Source organism: Juglans regia, chromosome 14 (assembly GCF_001411555.2).
Source record: "Juglans regia cultivar Chandler chromosome 14, Walnut 2.0, whole genome shotgun sequence".
In the NCBI taxonomy this organism is placed as follows: domain Eukaryota; kingdom Viridiplantae; phylum Streptophyta; class Magnoliopsida; order Fagales; family Juglandaceae; genus Juglans; species Juglans regia.
This window is the reverse complement of record NC_049914.1, coordinates 7,802,854-7,825,923: the sequence shown is the minus strand read 5'-3', so window position 1 is coordinate 7,825,923 and position 23,070 is coordinate 7,802,854. Positions and strand designations below refer to the sequence as shown.

Genomic DNA, 23,070 nt, shown 5'->3' with positions numbered 1-23,070 from the left:
AACTCTTAGAGGAGGTTTAGATAGTGAATTGAGATGAGATATAAATTGAATAAAATATTATTAGAATATTATTTTGTAGGCTCCTTTTGGATACAAAATATTCTTAACCAATTTCATCTCATTATTACAATTTTATCAAAATTTCATATAAAATATGCTAAAAATTTAATTTTTTCAAATCTCAAAATAATAATAATATTAAAAAATAATATTATAATAATATTTTATTCAACTCATCTAAAATTATTTCATCTCATCTCACTATTCAAATGAACTTTTAATATTATTTTTATTTTAATATTTAAAAAATAAATTATTTATTGTATTTTGTTTAAGAATTTTAAAAAAATTATAATAATTAGATAAAATGAGATGAGATAAAATGAGTTGAGATAATTTATAAATTAAACAATAACTTAATCATTTATAGGGTGTCCTTCACACTAATTTAAAAAGTAAAAAAATTAATTAACATGGTAAACATCCATGTCAACGAGGTGTTTGATATATTTTAAATATAACTATTTTTTATAAAAAAATAATTTGTGGAAATTAAAAAGATTGATCTCACTTTTTTTAAAGATAAACTTATAGGGTACCTATAGCCACCGATCGAGAAATTCTCCGGACAGGATTATGTTTCTTTTGTTTTTTCTTTTTTAATATATATTTAAAAAAATTATTTATAATATGTAATTATTGTATAATTATTTTAATTATTTAATAATTATTTTAAAAAAATAAATAAAATATAAAATTTATATAAAAAATTAAAATTTTAATAATAAATTATTATTATTTTTAAAATAATTATACGACATTTCGATATATCACAATTACTCACGATTAATATTACATCCATTACCATTTTAATCAAAATAAAAAGCAAATCGATACAAAAAACAAATAAATAAAGAGTCCCAAAAGGTAGGGCCCAGGAACATCCCCTCCCGCGCCTCACTGATGTGACCGCGTCCTATCCGGTCTTCCTTTTTAGCCGTCTGATCAAAACGATTAATCTCTCTCTCTCTTCACTCTGCTTTGACTGCATGTACCGCACAAAAAACAAACGAGCTCCAGCCAGAAATCGCAGATTCAGAAGGACTCCTCCTCTCTCTATCTCTCCCTCTCTCCCTCCCTCCCCGTGTGAGGATCTGTGGGCTGATACTATCTACGTCTTTGGAGTTTGGGGAAGAAAAAGGGTAGCATTGGGATTACAAGGCGATTGATTTCTCTGCTTTTTTCTCTTTACGACTCTTTTCTTACTCCGGAACTATGCACCGGCCGAACTATGCACCGACAGGCGTTACTTCGTCCTTGAGCTGCTGGAACTTCCATTAATGGCAGTTTTTCGCCTCTGCATTTCCCATACTGATTCTGGTATGACTCTCTGTCTTAGTTTTAGTGAGAAATCCCCAGAAAGACTTTTTGTTTGCTTTGATGGAAATTTGGCTTGCCATGGCTTTGTATTATGTTTATTCTAGGTTTGGATTTGTTGCTTGTTTTTTTAAATGCTATGTTTATCATAATTTTTGTTTTTTTAGCTCTGGATTTGCTTTTTTAACTTAAATTTGAGAGAGAGAGAGAGAGAGTCTCATTCTTTTGACATTTGAAACATTTGTGCACTGTTTGGTATTCCAGGAAAAGAAAATAAAAAGCCTTATCTTCTTTATTATCTTTCTTTTGGAGACTATACCGAGACCCTACTCTTTAGGATTTTGAAATTTAAGTTTGCTCTGGCTTTCGTATAGCTGGAGAATCGTTGTCTGTTTCGTTACTTGTGGCTTATCCTAAAGACTTCGAAAGTGGGTTTTCATGGACCACCCGATTTTTCTTTTTAATCTTTTTTGACTTTGAGTGTATGTTTATCCGGTTTTATGATTGTCCGTATACTGCCTATTTTCATCTTTCATTCCGAACTTCTTTTTCTCTACGTGAGAGTTAAAATTTGTCTCATCATTTAGATGCGACTGATGATAGCGTCTTTGCTGGTGCGTAAGAGTCACCTGGTACCAACCGCGCATTCTTATGCATCGTGAATGCAAACAAAACGAAAAATACCGATAGCAACTAGAAGACCCGTGACCACTAAAATTGTTCACTGACCTTGCATTTTGGTTTGGGAAATGCAAAAGAGGTAGAGTGGGGGAGGAGGTATTAGCAATCCATATTCATTTTCTTCCCCCAATGGGATGTAAAAAGGTCTGTTACACACTTGTAAGATGTATACACGTATTTGAACCCAGTAATCTAACAAGCAGCGTCTGAAAGGTTTGTGCAATTAATGAGGAACAGCCTGTCAGAGAAGTATATAGAACATAGATCAAATTGTTTCTAGTTCATTTTTCTCCTTCGTGATTAATTAAATTCCCATTGGTAGTAGAAAGCTAAGTGATCACAGTTGCAATGAACTGACTAGTCCTATCTCCAACTCCAAATCAACCCACTACTGGATAAAATCCTATACACATTTCATTAGAAAATTTGGTAAAGCTAGTAAATTATATTGGACCTGTAAAGAGTAATGAACATATAATATTTTTCCAGCCTCTTTGCTTTGATTTCAATGCAGATTTTGGAAAAAAGAATCATAGTAATTGTACTCATATATGTCATCAAAAAAAGAAATTGAACTCATATAAGAAATTGGCATGCATATTGCAACTATTTTTAGACGGAAGTTCTATTACTTATTTTGTTAGGATTCTGTGATTATGGGACAATGAAAAAAAAATCCAAAAGCTTTTAATTTTTACAAATTACATGTTTTGATTTTTTGAGTTCTCTCAGGTTCATATTAATTACCTATATGGTCAGAAATATGCTGCATGAGTTATACGCTATTGATATTGCTCAAGTATTGTGTTAGAAGAATTCTCAATCTCTCGTTTTGACTTCTTATTGTAAGGTGTTTCCTGAATAAGAGTAGCTCATTGAGACTTTTTGTTGTCGTAGTAAATACTGTATAATGAAAATGTGGTTTGGAAGTCAGTATCTCTTTGGTGGATGAGGTAAATTATGGTTGGTGGCCTTTCCATTTGCTAAGAAAACTTTTGCTTCTTGTTAAAGGAGTTGTGACTTTGGTTGCTTGCCTTGTTGGCATAGTACCTTTTCTCAGGATCAGTAAAAAGTAGGTAATCCTTCATCGTAGCATAACCTCTCTTATCTTCAAAATTGTGCTTTAGATGCATGTAATTATGTAAAGCCATGGATGTTGATTTTTTTCCCATTTTGTCATGGTATCTTTCCATCCTCCCTTCATTTGCTTGGAGGATTGTGTTATAGTAAAAAATTTGCCTTTTATCTCCAGAGAGGTCTGCTTCTATGTGAATTCGGTCTGAGATTTGCAAAAAAAATATTAGGACATTCTTCGTTGCAAATTTCTGCAGAGCAAGAAACTGATAATTGCAATTGCTGGTGGAAACCCCAGAAGACATCTGGTCTATGGAATATCATTCAGAGCTTAAAAGCAATTCAGGTGATCGACAACATCTAGAAACTTCTGGGAAGCCCTTACTGCCCGAAGCAAGTCAAAGTGTAAAGCTGCGAGAAAGGGTAAAACCTGAAAAGCCTAATCTATCATATGCTGATCTTCATCATGAAATTACTAAGAATGCAAAGGACATCCCACCCAAATCTTCAGATAATCTCCAAAAACAACAGAATGGTAGGAAGGCAACCGAAGAAGATGAACTTGTGAAGTACATGTCAAATTTGCCAAGTTATCTGGAGAGAGGAGAGAAACTTCAGGAGAAAGTTTTAAATGTTGGGGTTCTTGACTGGGGGCGTCTTGAAAAATGGCACCATGGTCATAAACAGGTAGCAGATGAGAGCAGCCAGTATTCACAATCTAGTAGCAGCACATCATCATCATTTTCGACAGATGGTTCATCTGCTCATTCTAGCAGAGGTCATAGCCGCTCTCCTGCTCGTCCAAGGACACGACATCCTTCATTGCATTGCCATCTGATGGAATCTCCAATAGAAGGTCATTCTCAAGACGTCCAAGCCTTAAGGGAAAGTGCTGGAAAGTTTCAAGATCTTAAATCTGCAGAGAGTAACATCTTGAATGGGCAGCGGAAGTTCATAGATCAGCCTATTTGTAATACAGTAATCAAGCAGGAGGAGTACAAGAGAAAGGATCCAGACCCAAAGATTAATCAAGATAGTGGATTTATCCCAAACAACCTGAATTATGAGGTGGCATCATGTACAAAGTTAAAGAAAAAGATTCAGGATGGTGAAATTAAGAAGAGAGCAGAGAAGGTACGAGAACCAAAATCAAACAATATTGATCAAGATGTCTCTGCAAAACGTGAAACTGTTGTTCTCCTTCTGCCAAGGGATCTCCCCCAAAAACATCATCCCGGAATGACCCAGTTTTCTGATTTGACAGCATTGTTAGGCCGAAGATCAGCAGAAGCAAGTCAAAGGAGATTCTCTGAGAAATCTAAGGAGATATGCCGTGAGGTTAATTCTGACATCCCACACTCGTGCCCGCTGCCTTTTGAAGTTGACAGTGAACACACTCACTTAAAGCAGCCTGGCACCATAGACGTGGAGAGTGTCAACTTTTCATCTAATACATCCATCCCAATGTCACATTCAGCTAAAGTAGGAATCAGTCTGTCCAGATCCAGAAACTTTGGAGAGAAAAAATCGGCTGTAATACCAACAAACAAAAAAAATGAACCTTCGAAGGGGTCGGACTTGAACATAGACAAATTTACAGATGAAAAAGTAAGAAGCTCTTCACCTTTCCGCCGACTTAGCATTGATTTGGGAAAGATGAGTGGAAGTACCAGCACCAAAGAGGGTCTAGATACACAGCATACAGGCTCAAAATGTACTTCAGATAAAACTGTGGCTTATGCTTGCTCAGATGTGTCAAACAATGATAAACCCAATGCCACAGGCAAAGCCAGGTCCAGCCCTCTGAGAAGGTTACTTGACCCATTACTGAAGCCGAAGGCAGCCAGCTGCCATCACCGTGTGGAAGAATCAGTATCAATGGATAGAGCTTGTAAAAATTCTGGTGGAAGATTGGATTCTTCAACTGTGGACTCTGGGAAATTAAAATTAGAAACAACAGTTCAAGCTCTTCTGCGAGTTGCGATTAAAAATGACCAGCCTCTGATCACATTTGCAGTTGATAATGGCACTGATATTCTTGCGGCCACAATGAAGAAGTTAAGTACCTCAAGAAGGGGTGACTACAGCTCAATTTATACATTCTTCACCATTCGAGAAGTCAAGAAGAAAAATGGGAGTTGGATGAATCAAGGAGGCAGGAGCAAAGGCAAAGGTCCTAATTACATTCCTGGCGTCATTGCGCAAATGAAGGTTTCTAATTCCGAGTTTTCCAATTTGATTGGACAGCCTTGTATGGATCATTTCAGTACGAGAGAATTTGTTCTGTTTTCTGTAGACCTAAAGCAAGAAGGTCAACAAACTTCTGACTTCCAGCCAAATGATGAGCTTGCAGCTGTTGTTGTCAAAATTCCAAATTGCATCCCTAGAAGTTCCTTAATAGGTTCAAAAGAGTGGTTGCCTGGGATGGGAGGTTATTCCAGCACTGGGGAACACACCAAGAAGCTGCCTTTCATCGGTATTAAGGATCTTTTTAGTGCTACAGTCATACTTCCAAGTGGTGTGCATAGTATACCAAGCAAGGGAGGACCTTCATCGCTGATCGAACGCTGGAAATCTGGGGGATTATGTGACTGTGGAGGGTGGGATTTGGGCTGCAAACTTCAGATTCTTACTAACCAGAATCATATCAATAAGAAATTGGGTTCATCTAAAGCTTGTTCCACAAGAGATAAAATTGAGCTTTTCTGTCAGGTACTAGCCTCTTGCTTGGACAATTCTGAGGTCCACTGTATTATACTAGTGACTACCAATAATGACACCTTTAATTTTTTTTAATTGTCCATTACTCATAAAAAAATTGTTAATTGTCCACAGGAAGGAGTTCAATTAAACCAGCCCCTCTTCAGTTTGGCCCCATTCAAGGACGAGATCTATTCAGTTGAGTTCAATTCTTCCCTCTCAAATTTACAAGCATTCTCCATTTGTATAGCAGTTTTAGACAGTAAGAAACCATGTGAGCTTTCAGAACCAACTGACTCTTCGGAAGGAAAAACTTTAGAAGAAACAATATCAATGCAAAATGATAGAATAAAGGATCCAAATCAAACTGAAGAACTTCCTGCAAGATATGTCTCATATCCACCCCTTTCTCCAGTTGGGAGGGTGTAGATTCATGTGCAGAATCATCTTGCAGGTAACAGTGATGGTTTATGTCAATATTTTCTGTTGGCTTGTTGGGCTATGGGTTTTGTACTTGTGTGGATCAAAGCCACTTTGTGATTGGTATGTTCAGCTGAATAGAAAACGATCTTGAAGTTCATCGCGCCCTCTATAGTGGCAGGATAAGTACCCGGAACCCCTTGTGTATTTTGTGTTACTTACGACTAAAGAAGCAATAGCAAATGTACTATGAGAGAAGCAATCTTCATCAATTTTAAGTATGCATATTATGAGTGAATGGTATTTTGCTTTCTTGAACCTTTAAAACTCTTAGTTTTAATTGTATGTTTAGAGGATTATAAATCCAAACACTTTATTTCTTCACACGCTGGATTAGAAAAGTTCATTGTCCAAGGTCCCCCCCATCTGAAGCCTTATGTTGTGGAGCAGTTTTCTCTGATGGAAATTGGAAGGTTAGCAGCAATGTGTATTAATGTTCAAGCAGGAGGTGAAAATGTGCTGCACTTTTTCGTGGCTGTACCGTTAAGAAAATGTGGTGCTTTTTAGCTTCTAGTTAAAAGTAACCACAATCGTAGTAGGAAAGCCATGGAACTAGGTGTCCCCACTTATCTGGGGTAAGGTTTGTTGTATGCAGAATGTTTGGGACTACTTGAATGGACAACCTTATCAACTTTTCTTCCAAACTTGTGCATATGTAATGTGGTATAATGCTTCCAAACTTGTGCATATGTAATGTGGTATAATGCTTCCAAACTTGTGCATATGTAATGTGGTATAATAGCATTATATATTCATTTCTAAGAATATAATTGTTGTCGAGACGACAAGTTCTATAATTTCGTACCAAAAAATTGGGACAACTCTGATTACACATGTTCTTGCCTTTGAATCGGTTCATGCATCTTTCTGTTAAGAGCTTTCATGTATATCGGCCTCTCGCTTCCTTTTCAGTGACTAGCTCTGTTAAGAGCTTTGTAGGATGTGAAATCTTTAATTTTTATTATTAATCAAACGACTTAGATTCTATCACGTTATCGTGCAATTTAATAAGTTCGGATGAGTTAAAAGAAAATTCAGGATTAATCATTACAACCATTCTCATTTGTAATGATTAATGAGAATGTAACAACATGGATATTGTTTGTTTTTATAACCATTTTCATATTTTATTATTTAACTATTATAATTTTTTAAAATTTTTATATAAAATAAAATAAAAAATTTAATTTTTTTAAATTTTAAAATAAAAATAATATTAAAAAAATATATTATAACAATAATGTATTAAACTTTTATCTCATCTGCGACAACAAACGTGATGAATATAAAATGGTGATGAATGAGATTCCTTAGTGAATGAAAAAAATGGTGATGAATGAGATTCCTTAGTGAATGAAAAAATCTGGTGACTTAAATGATTCCAATGGACTTTAATTATAAGTACATAATTTTGATCAATCATTTTCAAAATCTTGTGATTGTCCAATGTCACTTAATATAGAGTCATTCATATGATAATATTTTATTTGAAAATTTTAAATTTTAAAATATTTACCTTTTAAATTAAGTCATGTCATGTAAGTATTTTATTGAGTGTGTGATAATAGAATTTTTTTAATTAAAAATTATAACGGTAATTTTAAATTAAAAATTAGAAAGTGTCTTGTAAAGTAATTTATTTTATAATTTTTATACAAAGTTTTTAATAAATATTATTATTTTTTATTCAAACTAATAAAAGTCAAATAAATTAAAAATCATTTTACATAGTATATATACGACTTTATTCTCGACTGCCTCCACCGCCCTCCTCCATTCTTCGGTTCTTCCATGTATAAGAGAGTGCGATAGAGACTTTTATAATGAATTAGTTGAAATTCATTGGCGGATTAGATTCGATTCTGTATCTACTTCCATTGAAGTTTGAGGTGATTTCGGAGATAGAACGATAAGAATTCGAATTTGAAGCGATTCCGGTAATCTTCCCATGTACTGTGGTTTCGTACTTTACTGTCCAATTTAATGATGCTTGATGCCGAGCTCTAACATTGAAATCAGAAATGCCAGTTTACTTTGCTCGTGAGGCTCCTAAGGTTCTCTCTCTCTCTCTCTGCTGTTTTTATATTGAATTTTTTGTGCTCGTTTTTATTCGTAATTGGTTTGATGTGAAGCTATGGAGGAAAATATGCATCGAGGCGTCAATAGAGGTTTCTCTCCTTGCAGAAAATTGGAAATTTGTTCTTGCTGGACTCGTTTTTCAGGTTCCCTTTCTCATGTTACTATTGTATGGCGTTGATGATATTATTGTATTTACTATGTTTTGCACTTCCGCATCTTCAACACGTATTGAAGATACGATTCCACTCGAATATGTAGCGGGGATGTCTGTTTGCTGTTTCCACTCGAATGTTGGAGGCACATCATGTTTTGATCATGGTATTTGCTCTTTTGGTTGGTTGGTGATTTTGTTAAGAAACCAAAACAGTTGGATATGAAACGAAGATTGCATAATTATGGTCTTCATTACTATGTATGGTATTAGCACAGAGTTTTTGGTTTTTTTACTGTAGCTACAATAACTCAGTCTCGGGTGACAACATAGACTTAAGTTTCTTATATTTGCTAACATTGATGGTTTTATTTGGGAGTTTATAACAGAATGCTCTACTCTACTCTCTCTCTCTCTCCCCAAAATGTTTCGTGTCATTTTTTGTCGTTCGAAATCTTCTTTTGGAACTTTCTTTACACTATCTGTTTGGATGTCAAAATAGGAATCATGCAGATCCTTATATAATAGGTTGGTTTTCATCAACAGTATATTCATGGATTGGCTGCTCATGGAGTTCATTACCTTCATCGGCCAGGACCAACACTTCAGGATGTTGGATTCCTTCTTATTCCAGTGGGTGCCACTTTTCATATTGCAGTTTGGTTTCATAATCTTCGATGTAAGATTGTAGTAGCATATATTTCGTTTTTTTTTTGTTATTTTAGGAACTTGGTGAGGACAAAGCATATATGAGTGAGACTATATTTGTCTTCATCTTTTGTTCCTTTGTCTTGGTAAGTTCCCAACATCCACCCTTCTACATAATTTTTTCATTAATATGAAATTGATTTATTTGGGTTTATTCTCTTTGATTTTCACTTATCAAAAAATCTCTTGTTTTTCAAATTGATTAAGGAAACGTTTGGATTCGAAGATGCTTGTTAGTTCTTAACATAATTTGTGCGACTAGTGTTTGCCCATATAAACAGTGAAATTTGTTATTTGTTTTCTATGCATATAATTTAGAATTCCATTCAGCTTCTTCTTTTCACTCCTTTCCCTCCTTCTCATTATTCAAATGCAATGCTGCGTTCTCTTTTCTTCTGAGAGATAAACTATGTACTGCAAATAAATATGAAAAAACATATTTTAATACTGACTCTTGCTAATCAACTGCTATCCATTTATTATGGGTCTAATACAATGTTGATTGTCTTGCAGTGGACTTTTCATCCTTTCTTTTTTCAGAACAAAAGAATCTATACCATTCTGTTATGGTGCAGGATTCTTGCTTATTTAGGAGTAAGTATGGAGTATAATTGTTGTGATATTATCTTCTGTTGACAACATAAGCTTTAGATGTTAAAGTTGCACATCTTCATGAGATTTCCCTGATTACTCTTCCTTCTTGGAAGTTCAATTATAGGCTGTATTTGGCTTTGTTTGAATGAGTTATTCTTGTTGTTTATAATTGAAAAGAAAATTAAGAAAGATTTTTGTTCTTGGTGCAATTTTTCCTTGGCATCAGCACTGATCTCAGTTCTGGTATCACATTATTCAGTAGCAACCCCCAGATATGTGAAGTGTTTGTCAAGCCGAGTCAATCGTTGAACTCCTTTAAAGCATCTATGGAGTTGCTTTAGCTTTTTCTGTTTTTGGTTATTTTTTAGGCTTGTCAAATTCTCCGGATCATGACATTCTATGCAACTCAGCTTCCTGGTCCAAACTATCATTGCCGTGAGGTAAATCTAAAGAACTTCCCATAATTTGTGGGCAGTGGTGTAGTCTCAGAATTCTTATTGTGGAACTGTCATAGGAGAATGTATTTTCTCATTTCTAACTTGTGAATAAAGCAATTTTTTTACAATCAAGCACAACTGTCTCTTTCAGGGCTCAAAACTTGCCACGCTGCCCCCTCCAGACAGTGCACTTGAAGTGATTTTTATCAACTGTAAGACTTAAAGTAGTTTGCTATTTTTTCCCTCTCAATGCTTCAGTAATTATATAATCATCACCAGCATGCTCATATGATCTGAATAATGTGCAGTTCCCTGGGGGGTGATATATGGCTGTGGTGATTTGATTTTTTCGTCACACGTGATTTTTACGTTAGTATTTGTACTGACATATAAAAAATACGGCACAATAAGGTAAATAGTCATTCTCAATTGCATGTATAGTTGGTGGCAGAGGGGCTGACTCCATCAGGCATATGAGATTTTTGTCAGATGTATGGCATTATGAAAATAAGTTATTGGTTTTATTTAACCCTAACTTTTTGTACTGTTGTGGGCTTATCCTTGCAGGTACCTTAAGCAGTTTGCTTGGCTACTTGCCCTTATTCAGAGCCTCCTAATTATAGCCTCTCGCAAGCATTACACAGTCGACGTTGTTGTCGCTTGGTAAACAAAAGAAGAATTCTGTTATGTTATTGAATAGACTAATTGTTATTGTTTTAGTGGTTGTGAACTGTTCTATTCTTATGCAGGTATACTGTAAATTTGACAGTGTTCTTTCTTGACAAGAAATTGCCAGGTTAGCTTTAGCATTAGCATCTTTTTTTTTTTAAAGAAATTATAGTTGCAGTCATAAGTGTGCAGGCGTCGCGCAATCACTTTAAAAAAAATGAATAAATACGGCACTCACATGAGAAAAAAAAATTAATTTTTTAATAGTGAACCTCACTCTTTTCAAAACGACTATATGGCGCTTGCGCACTTCACAACTGTATGTAGCATTACTCTTTTTCTTAACTTATTTAAGCATTAGGTTCTGGTAGAATTCAAACTTCTTGTCGTTAGTAGCATTAACATTTAGGCTCCGTTTAGATGTTGAGCTGAGTTGAGAGAAGTTGACTTCTTTATAAATAGTAGTGAGTTGAGATGACGTAGTGAGTTTTGTGGAACCCACCTAAGATGAGTTTAGATGTATTTATGGGAAGTTGAAAAATGTTGTGGGTCCCACGTGTAAAGAAGTGTTGAATTGAAAAAAAATTGTGGGTCCCACGTGTAAAAAGATTTTGAGTTGAGATGAGTTTAGTGATTTGGGAGTTGGGTGTTTAGATATTAGACTCAGTTTAAAATTAGATTGAACTGAGTTGATCTCAATTTAGTTCAAGTTCCAAACGAGGCCGTACTTTCTTTATGCACTATATGTCCACCACAATTATCCGATGGCTGTATCACTTGTCGGCACTGGACCAAACTTCAACATTTACTTTAACTTTTGCTGAGAATGCTTAATCTCCATTTGTGGTGACTCTGTCGTCTCCATTCCAGAATTGCCAGACCGTTCAAGTAGCTCTGCATCTCCACGTCTACTACCTTGAAAACCACTGGAGAATCTGGAGATTATGAACTGAAAAGAGCTTACAGATTCCTTAATGGGAAAACTGCCTGACAATACATATTTAGAGAAATGTGTGTGAATATTTCCTATCATCATACCCTGTAAAACTAAGAGTTACTGGATGCTTATTTTCAGTCATATTGAAATTGTAAAGGCCATGCATTTAAAACTTAGGATGCAAAATGAAACGCAGGATAGGACCATAGTGTTATGCAGTACATAGGTGACAGCATGAGCTGAAGATAGCTATGCTGCCGTTAAAATAATGGTTATGTGTCATTGTTCTGTTTAATAATTGATGGAACCTCAACTCTTTTAAACCTTGATAAGCATGATTTGCAGTATCGTTGTATAAAATGCAATTCCTAAACTCTCTCCTCCGTGTATTTTCCGTCGTCGTTGTCTATTGAATGTCTCCCTTTTTCTTCTCGGCAAAGTGCAATTAGTTTGTCTGTGAATTATTGATCCGCAAATTAGAGAGACAAAGTGTATGTACGAGAACTGTATGTCGGGAATAAAATCAGGTAGATTAGTGGTGATTATGTACTTCTGGGTTTAAATCCAAGACATCGGCCATGTGGACGGGCGTGACATGTTTAAAGATCCATACCTCAAAATTGATGAGCTGATGTGGGGGTGAAGCATGAAGGACGCTGAGTACCACTGGGGACACCATGTCTAGGAGATTTTGAAGGGACGACAACCAGATTGAGCTGATGTCTACTCTATTAACATGCTAAATTAAACAAGTTTTAAATTAATATTTGAAACTTCTTAGCAGCAATGACACTGGCTTTCAAATGGAAAGGAGTACTTGAAAATAAGCATGTGATGCCTCGCTAATTGGAGCTGGCATGAGCCAATCATGCAGACTTAATAATATCCCAGCCCCTACTTTTTGGAGTTTTTTATTTTTCGATGTTTATTCTCTTTTAGTAGGATGTTGAAACATGATCTCTGAGACAGCATATGTTTACATCACATGCCTTCCCTAGTAAGTAGTATCTCCTCATCAAAGGTACTGTTCCCCTTTCCTTTTTCTTTTCTCTTATCTTTTATGCTTAATGTGACATCTGCCCTGCCCTGCCAGCTTCCAATGTATGGGAAAAAGAAAGATATCATTATGCCTGCAGGCTTCCTTTCGGGCCTTTTTTGTGCAACCCAAAAGTATGGCTTCGATGCATCAATTTCTCAACAAGTTGCTGTTGCTGAATGTTGGAGACTTCTATAGGGAGTAGCCTGTACGCAACGGCTTTGAGCTACCATTATTTATCCCTTTTTGGTTTTTATCCCTTTTGAAAAAAAAAAATATATTCATCATCTTAAAGATAACGTGACACTAGATAATAGATTTATAAGTAAAATATAATAAATAATTTCTAATCACCTAATACCACATCATGTGATGATGAGAGGATGATGAAAATTGAGATAATTAATACCATTACTCGAAGTCTAGCACAATTCAATACATGAACAGCATAGAAGACCTATGGTATCCCTTGAAATCAATGAATAATGGCTTACAAGACTCATGCTTAATTTCACTTAATAACCCAGAAGAAAATGCTGACCGGAATTAATGTTCGCGACGAGATTGAGTCCTACTTCTCAAATGAACCAAAATATAAAGAACCAAATCATCTGGGCATATTTTCCTGCCAAAACTTGTCTCAACTGAAATCTTCGCCTGTGAATATTAAAGGATTGTACAGAGCTAATGGTTTCCTTTTCCTGTTTTTCTTTCAATTCTTTTCAGAGCTAGTATTTCTTCATGCCTTGCCCACTTGGGTTTTCCCAGGATTGTTGTTTGGGGTTGGGGCAAGGCTGTATATGGATGTCCTTGTATGCTTTAGAATTTAGACAATGGCAAAAGAAGGCCATGTTGGGTCACTGTTGAGTCAAAATGGAGGCAAGTGAGTGGGAAAGGTCAGTCAACATCAACCTCAGCTCGCGCTCCCTCTCTCTCTCTCTCTCCTCATCATTTTGGGCATGTCTCATGAAGATCCCATTATTTTATCAATTTTTTTTTGTTCTGCTCCTGCTCTTTTATCTTTAAGATGAGCGTTGGAACTTTTTTCAAAGGGTTGAATCAGGTCAACCAAAGCAGGAGCCTAGTTCACTCGTTGAAACCGATTTCTCAATGCCATATATGAACATCATGAATTGGTAGCTAATTTATCAGTTTCTTTATTCTATATTTGACTTGTTGCCCTTGAGCAAATTCACCTTTGATCTAGGTTTTACAATAAACAAGTCGGAAGTCTCCAAAGATTCCGTTTGAATGATAAATTCATCTCAACTTATCATTATAATCTTTTTAAATTTCAATACAAAATATAATAAACAATTTAATTTTTTCAAATCTCAAAATAATAATAATATTAAAAAATAATATTCTAACAATATTTTATCGTCTTAACTCAACTCAACTCAACTGAACTCAATTCAGTTTAATATCCAAATGCAGCCAGTTTAGATAATTGGGACTTTTACTAATTACCTAAAAGAAAGGTGTTCATTTACCATATTGTTAGTCACCATCCATTTCTCAAGGTGAGATTAAATTATTAAAAAATTAGTTTGTTATCTTTTGTTTATATGATAATCGGTTTTTTTTTGTAATCAATGGTTTAATTAAAATAAAGTTAAGAACATAAGAAGAGTAGATGAACTAAAGCAATATGGAAAGTAGGTTATAAAGAGAAAAGGCTAGGTAGGGTTCTCTAGAGAGAATGAAGATCGATAAAAGAAAGTAAATCTTCAGTCAAAATGAGTTTAGAGTTAAGGTAATTGAGAGTTACCAATTACCAAAGAGATAAGTATTACCACTTTATACTTTTCTAACATAATTGAACAATGGGGTCTTCTAAACGTGGGACCTTTTGAAAGATTTTGGTACTTATTTTGCAAGTGGCGTTTGAACTTGGCCAAGCTTGTTATATAATTCAAGGTAGAAAAATGTTATATATGTTTTTTTTTACCATCATCCTTTTGATTGACAGAAAAATAAGAGTTTTGTTACACACCACATATTATATATTGTTTTTAAATTAATTGAGTTATTCTATTCATCATCTAGCACCACTTATTTGATAGGAGATAAAAATTAAAACTACAAAAAATCATGTCTAATGCGTGGTGTGAAGATAATGATGAGTAGAATTTTATTTAAAATAATTATTATATTAAATAATGCTACTCATCATTTTAATTTTTATCATCCTTTTATTATTCTATAATGTGATATTAGGTGATTAGAAATTATTTATTATATTTTATTTATAAATCTATTATTTAATATTATATTATAAAATAATAAAAATTAAAATAATGAATAGATTTTTTTTATTATATTTTATATTAAAAGATGATGAAAAATGATAGGTTGGAAGCCGAATTCGAAGTATGAAAATTCAGCCTATGTACAGTACCTCTTCGGATAATCTTGAAAGGGCACAAAAAGTTTTACCTTTATACCGCCATCATGCCCACCAATTGTAGCTTAAAAAGTCACGTCTTTTTTCCCTCTCGACCACAGATTCTTTCATAGTCCTATTTTTATATAGAAAGTGTAATTATTATCAACCTAAAATCCTCGTGCCATTATTCCCATAATTTATCCATTTAAATGATGCAAATTTTAATTCTAGATATCCTTATCTAAAAAAATAATGTTATATATAGTTATTGAATGTACGAGTATCGTATAATTATTTTAAAAAAATTAATTATTTTTTATATAAATATCATATTTAGTAACTTTTTTTAAAATGATTGAACGATGGTATTTATAATTACAATTTTCATTTCTCTTGTCCAAAAATGCAAACAGAAATTGGAATATAAAGGAAATGGGAAGTGGTTATTGGGGATGCGACGACATGGACGTTTCATATGATCAAAGCATATTCATAAATGCAACTTTAACTAAACCTTTTTTGGAAGTCCAAGATGTTATACATTTTGATCTCCATCTTTTCAATGTTTTGACTTTCACAATCCCCCCTCCCTCCCAACATCAAAGCGATAGAATTCTGCGAATAATTGCTTTGATTCATACCCACACATAGTCACGTATTTGAGAAAAAGTTATTTTATTTTTTTAGATAAGAACATATCATTTATATTATTTAAATAATAAAATTTAATTAAGTGTGCTTTATCCACCATTTTAAAAATAAAATCTTTCATTTAATAATAATAATAATAATAACATCATCAAAAACATGAATTTATAATTTTTTTTTTAAGTTAAGAGAGGTTTTATTTAAAAACAAATATTAGGAATATTGAAATAAAATACAAAATAATTTATTTTTCTTTACATGATTTAACATTTATAAATCAAACCAATTATCTATTGGAAGAAAAAGCATTAAACAAGACAAAAAGTTTAAACTATTATTATTGTTTTAAGATTTAAAAAAATTAAATTATTTATTATATTTTATGTAAAAATTTAAAAAAATTTATAATAATAAGATGAGATGATATTTTGTGTCTCATCAATTATTATTTCATCCTATACCCCAAACATGAAATTCATAGAAGGCATCAAATTAAACGCCTAATGAATATTATATGTTTCATTTTTATGTATTTCTGGTTAAAATTTAAATTTTAAACAAAAATATTAGTAAATTTCAAAGTTCATTCTCAATTTTTTCGTATCATTCCAGTTATGTTGATTGAGGATAATAAGATAACAGTTAAAAAAAAAGTAAAATTTTATAAATGAATAATAATATTTATTATCTTAATTTTTATTATCTTTTAATTATTTTATAATATATCATTAAATGATTGTAAATTATTTATTATATTTCACTTACGAACTTATAATTTAATATCACATTATACAATAATGATGAATACATTTTTTTTTTTTTATAAAGTGTGATAATGTTATTTATAAGATGTAAAATAATAAATAGTGACTGATAAAAGAATTATATATATATTTATATATATATACATATATTTCCAAGATAGTTTTTACTTTTTATGCGGCATTTGTCTCAAATTTTATTTAAAAAGAAAAAAGAAAAAAGTAAGCATGAAAATCCCACTACACTCGCGAACTGCTCCAACGACAAGATTTGCAGACGCGTCTGATCTTCATTGGCGGAGTGACTGTCAAGCGCATGGTGAGGAGTGGGACTGGGATCAGTTCAGCTTTCTGGAAACGGAAAAATGGAGAAGGAATAAAAATTGTGAAGAGGGAAAAGCAGAACACCGGGAGGGAATGATGAGGTGCGGACTCAGAACAACAGAGTGAGAGAGACATCTCTGAATCCAACAAAGTTTCATTTTTTTCTTTCTCGCTTCTCTCTCTCACTTTCTTGCTGCCCAAACAACCAAACGAATGCTACTGTCTCTCTCGCTCTCCTTTTCTCTCGCTTTTTTATTCATATCTCTAGCTCGGTGTCCTTCTGTTGCCTCATCTCTGGTCCAAACGCCTACAGTACCCCAAAGAAAGTGATATAAAGAGAAAAGGGAGCTTTTTACAGGGAGGTATATATATTTTTAGCTTTTTCTCTGTCCAGGATTTGTAATGGGAGCTCGTTGCTCCAAGTTGTCGCTCTGCTTTTGGCCGTCGAATACCAATCTCAACGACTCATCCGATATCGGTAAGATTTTCTTTCTTTCTGGATTTCCAGAGAAAATACGGTTGCTCATCTGGATTTCCATGAGTTTTAGGGCCTGATTTTTGGCGCTGTCGATGCAGAGAATGGGAGCAGGAACGAGGACTCGTTGCCTGGGTTCAGCGAGTTTAGCTTGGATCAACTCAGGGTTGCTACTGGGGCATTCTCTTCGGAGAACATTGTCTCGGAGCACGGAGAGAAAGCTCCCAATGTTGTGTATAGAGGAAAGCTCGCAGACGATCGCTGGATCGCTGTTAAGCGCTTCAACAAGTCGGCCTGGCCCGATACTCGCCAATTCCTAGTCCGTTCTCTTAACTCAAGTTCGTTCTCTTACTTAAGTTCTTGCATTTTTATGTTTATACGAGTTTGATCGGGATCTTAGGAGGAAGCAAGGGCGGTGGGTCAGCTGAGGAACGAGCGGCTGGCGAATTTAATAGGATGTTGCTGTGAAGCGGAGGAGAGGTTGCTGGTTGCCGAGTTCATGCCTAACGAGACTCTTTCTAGACATCTTTTTCATTGTAAGTATCCTCGCTGCTTTGTTTTGTTGGACACTATGTTTATATCTTGGGTTATTTCTTTAATTTGAGCTGGTTGCAATTCTACATTTGAATACGTTTAATCTGGATGGGTTTTCTCCACGGTCTGGTTTGTTGGCAAGGAACTGGTGACGAACATATAATTTGGAATTTTGGCTTTCCTGGTAAATGCTAATCGGAAGTTTAGACTCAAAATATATATAAACTTCCCCTGAATTTTTTGTGGAATCAAACGGGCTGGAAGAAAGAATGTGAACTGCTCTTGCATTCTTTCCAGCGTATTGTATCAATTTTGTGGAGTTTTATGGGCTAAGAAATAACTGATAAAGTGTGTGCTTTCACTTCACCTAGTCAAAATCTATCTTCGCTCTAATTTGTATTCGTGCGATATGTTGTAGGGGAGACCCAACCCATGAAATGGGCAATGAGGCTGAGAGTGGCTCTGTATTTGGCACAAGCTTTGGATTATTGCAGCAGTAAAGGCAGGGCATTGTACCATGACCTTAATGCTTACAGAGTTTTGTTTGATAAGGTGCTTTTGCTATTGCATTCCTCAAACTCCTTGCTCTTTTTCAAGAGTTTCCAGATTTTTGTAATACACTCCTTACAATGAATGCTTCCATACTTGACAGGATGGTAATCCCAGGCTCTCCTGCTTTGGCCTTATGAAGAATAGTCGAGATGGCAACAGCTATAGTACAAACTTGGCCTTCACCCCTCCAGAATACTTGAGAACAGGTAATGGCTGTGGTTAACAGAAACAATATTTGATTTTAAGGCTTAGGGGATGCTTGGGGAATGAGATGAGATAGAATTTTATGAATAGTAGCTAAATAGTTTGTTAATAGTAGTGAAATAGTTTGAGTTAAGATTTTATTGGATTTTAGAAGATAAGAGAAAAAGTTGAATAAAAAATATTATAAAGTTAAAACATTGTTAAGAGTATTATTTTTTAATATTATTGTTTTGGGATTTGAAAAATTGAATTGTTTTTTGTGTTTTGTTTGGAAAAGCTGTAATGATTAAGTAATGATTAAATGAAAAAGTTGAAGATTTAAAATTAAAAAATGTTTGTGTTTGAATAATGTCTAGGAAGAAAATTATGAGAAATTTTAAGATGAGATAAGATGAGTTATGTTTTCCTAACAAACCCTTAAAGAGTATCTACGGTTGTACAATGATTGTGGTACAGGTTTTATGATTTTGAACACGTCAGTTCCTTGCATGTTTCTTTTACCGAGTTGACTTGATGTTTCCATTTGCAGGAAGGGTGACAGCTGAAAGTGTAGTTTACAGTTTTGGCACCCTATTGCTTGATCTCCTCAGTGGCAAACACATCCCCCCAAGTCATGTATACATTCACTTCCTTTTATTCAGTTTTGTCCATCTTTGAATTTTTATTCATTGTTTCTAAGTAGTTGCCAATTATTGCTTTTTAGCTGAATTATTGTCCCAATGGTAGTTAATCATAAATTTATAAGCTTTGAGTTTAATACTTATTTTATTTACAGGCGCTTGACCTGATACGTGGGAAAAATTTTCTGATGCTGATGGACTCATGTTTGGAGGGTCATTTCTCGAACGATGATGGAACTGAATTAGTTCGATTAGCTTCACGTTGTTTACAGTATGAGCCTCGTGAGAGGCCAAATGCTAAGTCTCTTGTGATTGCTCTTGCTCCTCTTCAGAAAGAAACAGAGGTATGCTCAACTTCTTTCTACATAAATGGACCTGATTAAGTGATATAAATTGAAAATATTGACTTTATATTTAATACCATGATTTTGGCATCTGGAAATTAACTTATATTTTCCTGCAGAATATGTAACATTATTCTGGTTTTTTTTTTTTTTTTAAAAGAAAAAAAAAAAAGGATTGGAGCCCAGGTTTATTATTAGCCCTGACTTGTGTGGGAGGAATCCGGTATACCTTTGTTACAACTAGTTTTTTTTAGTAGGTATCTTTGTTATAACTAGTATGGACCTGTGTGTATCCAACAAAAGTATGCAACTTTACTCTGATAATCTTGAAAGTTTAGTTAGCTGGCTACCATCTATAATTCTGGCATTAAGTAATACCTTCAGGGTATTGTATCATCACATATGGTGGCATCTTGTAGGCCCCTTCCTATGTGTTGATGGGCATACAACATGGAATGTCATCCCCAAAAGAAACAGTGCCATTAACACCTCTGGGTGAAGCTTGCTCAAGAAGGGATCTTACTGCAATACACGAAATACTGGAAAAGGTTGGATATAAGGATGATGAGGGAGTTGCAAATGAGGTCAGTGGTCTCCAATCCTAAATTATAAACATTTCTATGTGATACTTATTAGATAATCAAGTTTAGACATAAACCTTCGAATGCTAAAATTTAATTGGATCTATTGCATGTGCTGTCAATTTTTCCAGATTTTATGAGATATAGCTTTTTATGGCTCTTATTGTTCTTATTGTTCTTATCAAGAACCATGAAGTAGAAAGATCTTTGATTCAGCTGTCAGGTCATGTGCCCTAATAGTTACTTTCTTTGCTCGGGATCTTCCACATAAGTCATGGTGCTACTGCTAAAAACTGATATTAATTAATAGAGTACCCAGGGATTTGCAATGGCATATAATCTTTTCCAATATACAACCATTCAGATGACCAACTTTTTGGTTGAGTTTTTATAATATTGTTTGAAAGACCTAGAGGAAAAATGCCTGCTAAAGATGAGGACAATTTCATCATACAAGCTAGTAATTTTCTATAATATGCGGTCATTTCTTGCATTAGTATCTGTTCTTTGCAAACTAGAATCTGATTCCACACGTACAAATGTGCTGTAGCTCAGTCCCATGGATTTCCTTTTGCCTTGCAGCTTTCCTTCCAGATGTGGACAAATCAAATCCAGGAAACACTGAATTCTAAGAAGCGTGGTGATATCTCTTTTCGATCTAAGGACCTTGCTACCGCCATTGATTGTTATACACAAGTAAGTCATTTGATAGCACTGCAGAATCTTCCAGCTAAATTGACCTTCAAAAGCAACATGCGAACTGAAATGCACGGTAGTTTTGGAATGCTGACACATTGTTACAGTTCCGTGACAGTGGCATGCATATCTTCAAACTTACACATCTTAAATAATAAAATACTAAACCAAGGGCACATCCATGCAACATCTTTATTCCTTGTAAATGTGAAGCAGTTGTTACTTTCAAATTGGTGGATTATAGGCTTAAGAAGTGAACCATAAGTTGGAAAAGATAACAGTTCTTTTCTTGACAAAAAATGAAATTGATGTATGCTGTCTTAACCATGACAAAACGTTTAAATGAAATAATAGCCTCTTCAGCTAAGAAGTCAACTGGTCAATAGTTCAAATTTGAACCTTTATAATCTTATCATTTGTATGATAGAATGGAGAGATGCTCCAGTTTGTGCTCTAAACACTCAAATCTCCTTCCTTGCTTGGCTGTGCAGTTCATCGAAGGTGGGACCATGATATCGCCGACTGTGCTTGCCAGACGCAGCTTGTGTTACTTGATGAGTGACATGCCACAAGAAGCTCTTGGAGACGCAATGCAAGCTCAGGTAATACATCCTGATTGGCCTACTGCCCTCTATCTTCAAGCAGCTGCCCTCTTCAGCCTTGGGATGGACAATGATGCACATGAAAGTCTCAAAGATGGCTCATCCTTGGAAGCTAAAAAACATACAAACTGAAAGTGTATAGCAATTTTCTTCTTTCATTAGCCAAAAAAAAAAAAAAAAAGGAAGGAAAAAACAAAAGTAAAGTACTTCATGTATCTATCCATGTGTATTTTTCTTATGGCATGAGTCCCCGCAGCACCTGAGGTGTGTTTGCTGGTTCATGTTTATGTCTTGACATCGATCTATAATTTTAATTATCTCAATCTTAAGTTGCTTCTAAGTTCCTCAGTTTTTTTTTTTAATATAATAATGAATGAGAAAATTTTATTCCAAATAAATAGTCATAGTCCAAGTAGACAAGATGTATTCAATTGAGTACTACACCTCAATACAAGCTAGAATAGGTTGCTTCTACGTTTCTCAGTTAAAGTTGAGTTTGCAGTTGGGAAAATCTGTCCTTGGGATTCCATCCGATTCTGACGGTCAGGACATGAGAACATGTTCCATATTTCTAATGTAAATGACAGAATGATTCTTAAATATGCCGTGAATTTTTATTTTTTTATTTGTTTTTAATGATTAAGGATGTCTAAAAATATTTAAAATCCCATAAAATTATAAATTATTGCATTACTATTCACAAATTATCTTACTATTATTCATAAAATTTTCATATAATTTCATTCTCCGAAACATCCCCTAAAATCTCTTATGGTTTGAGAGTGCAAAGTTTACTTTTCCCTTTTCCCTTTCTAATTTTACTGCCATCAGTATTATGTGGCACTGTAGGAAAAATAAAAATAAAAATAATTGTAAAATAAACAAAAGGAATCTCATAAATCATCTGTGCCACCATAATCTGCTGCTCACTACATGGACTATACATTGCAGAATGTATATCCTTTGCATCTCTCGAAAAATATTGAACTACAATTAAGTTCGAGTCAAAACCCGTTTACCAACGATTGTTGCAAGGTATTGAAATTTCATCGACTCGCTCACCTTGCATGACTCAATTCCAGCAGTTCAACCATTGAACTGTAACCCTTGAAAAAGTAGTCCTACGAGGTACAATAGGCTGTGTTCGGGTAGTGATCCACTATTATTCAATATTTTATTATTACTTTTTACTACTTTTTATCACTATTCATTACTATTTAATATTTTATCATTACTTTTTTATTACTATTCACAGATCATCTCATTACACAAACGTAGCTAGTCATGGCCTATGGGCTTTATAACAACTAATTAAGGTTCACGCCTGTAGGAATTGCAAATTACACGTCTCTTTCCCATAAGCTGATAATAGAATGAAAAACAACCTTAGTTGGCAGGGTGGCAAGCATGGTGGATA

The 23,070-nt window shown here is 34.4% G+C and overlaps 3 protein-coding genes across 6 annotated transcripts; all 3 read left to right on the top strand.

Moving 5' to 3' along the window:
- The first annotated feature begins 1,036 nt into the window (after positions 1–1,036).
- Positions 1,037–6,636, top strand: LOC108998472. 2 transcript variants are annotated; one of them, XM_035685138.1, is made up of 3 exons: positions 1,037–1,380; positions 3,390–5,844; positions 5,968–6,636. In XM_035685138.1, exons 2-3 carry the CDS (start codon positions 3,445–3,447, stop codon positions 6,259–6,261), a joined length of 2,694 nt encoding a protein of 897 aa, XP_035541031.1. In that variant the 5' UTR covers positions 1,037–1,380; positions 3,390–3,444; the 3' UTR covers positions 6,262–6,636. The 2 variants fall into 2 exon arrangements, with proteins under 2 accessions (XP_035541031.1, XP_018830569.1); XM_018975024.2 differs by having other exon boundaries at positions 3,311–5,844.
- A 1,443-nt stretch (positions 6,637–8,079) lies between these two features.
- On the top strand, positions 8,080–12,059 carry LOC108998418 (phosphatidylinositol:ceramide inositolphosphotransferase 3). 3 transcript variants are annotated; one of them, XM_018974969.2, is made up of 11 exons: positions 8,080–8,366; positions 8,445–8,534; positions 9,089–9,175; positions 9,268–9,336; positions 9,764–9,844; positions 10,213–10,284; positions 10,433–10,493; positions 10,590–10,692; positions 10,849–10,944; positions 11,031–11,077; positions 11,821–12,059. In XM_018974969.2, exons 1-11 carry the CDS (start codon positions 8,334–8,336, stop codon positions 11,868–11,870), a joined length of 789 nt encoding a protein of 262 aa, XP_018830514.1. In that variant the 5' UTR covers positions 8,080–8,333; the 3' UTR covers positions 11,871–12,059. The 3 variants fall into 3 exon arrangements, with proteins under 3 accessions (XP_018830514.1, XP_018830515.1, XP_018830516.1); XM_018974970.2 differs by lacking the exon at positions 9,268–9,336; XM_018974971.2 differs by lacking the exon at positions 9,764–9,844.
- A 5,007-nt stretch (positions 12,060–17,066) lies between these two features.
- LOC108998493 (serine/threonine-protein kinase BSK5-like) lies at positions 17,067–21,996 on the top strand. The gene is made up of 10 exons (XM_018975051.2): positions 17,067–17,523; positions 17,622–17,839; positions 17,921–18,056; positions 18,473–18,606; positions 18,707–18,812; positions 19,340–19,425; positions 19,586–19,774; positions 20,194–20,358; positions 20,938–21,051; positions 21,543–21,996. The coding sequence occupies exons 1-10, from the start codon at positions 17,448–17,450 to the stop codon at positions 21,783–21,785; spliced, it is 1,467 nt and encodes a 488-aa protein (XP_018830596.1). The 5' UTR covers positions 17,067–17,447; the 3' UTR covers positions 21,786–21,996.
- Positions 21,997–23,070: the final 1,074 nt, after the last annotated feature.

Bases quoted from the DNA above. Each gene is read 5' to 3' on its own strand.
- LOC108998418 (XM_018974969.2), top strand. From the start codon at position 8,334: ATGCCAGTTTACTTTGCTCGTGAGGCTCCTAAG. The intron at 9,337-9,763 runs GTAAGTTCCCAA...ATTGTCTTGCAG, and splicing joins TCTTTTGTTCCTTTGTCTTG to TGGACTTTTCATCCTTTCTT. The intron at 10,693-10,848 runs GTAAATAGTCAT...TTATCCTTGCAG, and splicing joins AAAAAATACGGCACAATAAG to GTACCTTAAGCAGTTTGCTT.
- LOC108998472 (XM_035685138.1), top strand. From the start codon at position 3,445: ATGGAATATCATTCAGAGCTTAAAAGCAATTCAGGTGATCGACAACAT. The intron at 5,845-5,967 runs GTACTAGCCTCT...AATTGTCCACAG, and splicing joins AAATTGAGCTTTTCTGTCAG to GAAGGAGTTCAATTAAACCA.
- LOC108998493 (XM_018975051.2), top strand. From the start codon at position 17,448: ATGGGAGCTCGTTGCTCCAAGTTGTCGCTCTGCTTTTGGCCGTCGAAT. The intron at 18,813-19,339 runs GTAATGGCTGTG...TTCCATTTGCAG, and splicing joins TCCAGAATACTTGAGAACAG to GAAGGGTGACAGCTGAAAGT. The intron at 20,359-20,937 runs GTCAGTGGTCTC...TTTGCCTTGCAG, and splicing joins ATGAGGGAGTTGCAAATGAG to CTTTCCTTCCAGATGTGGAC.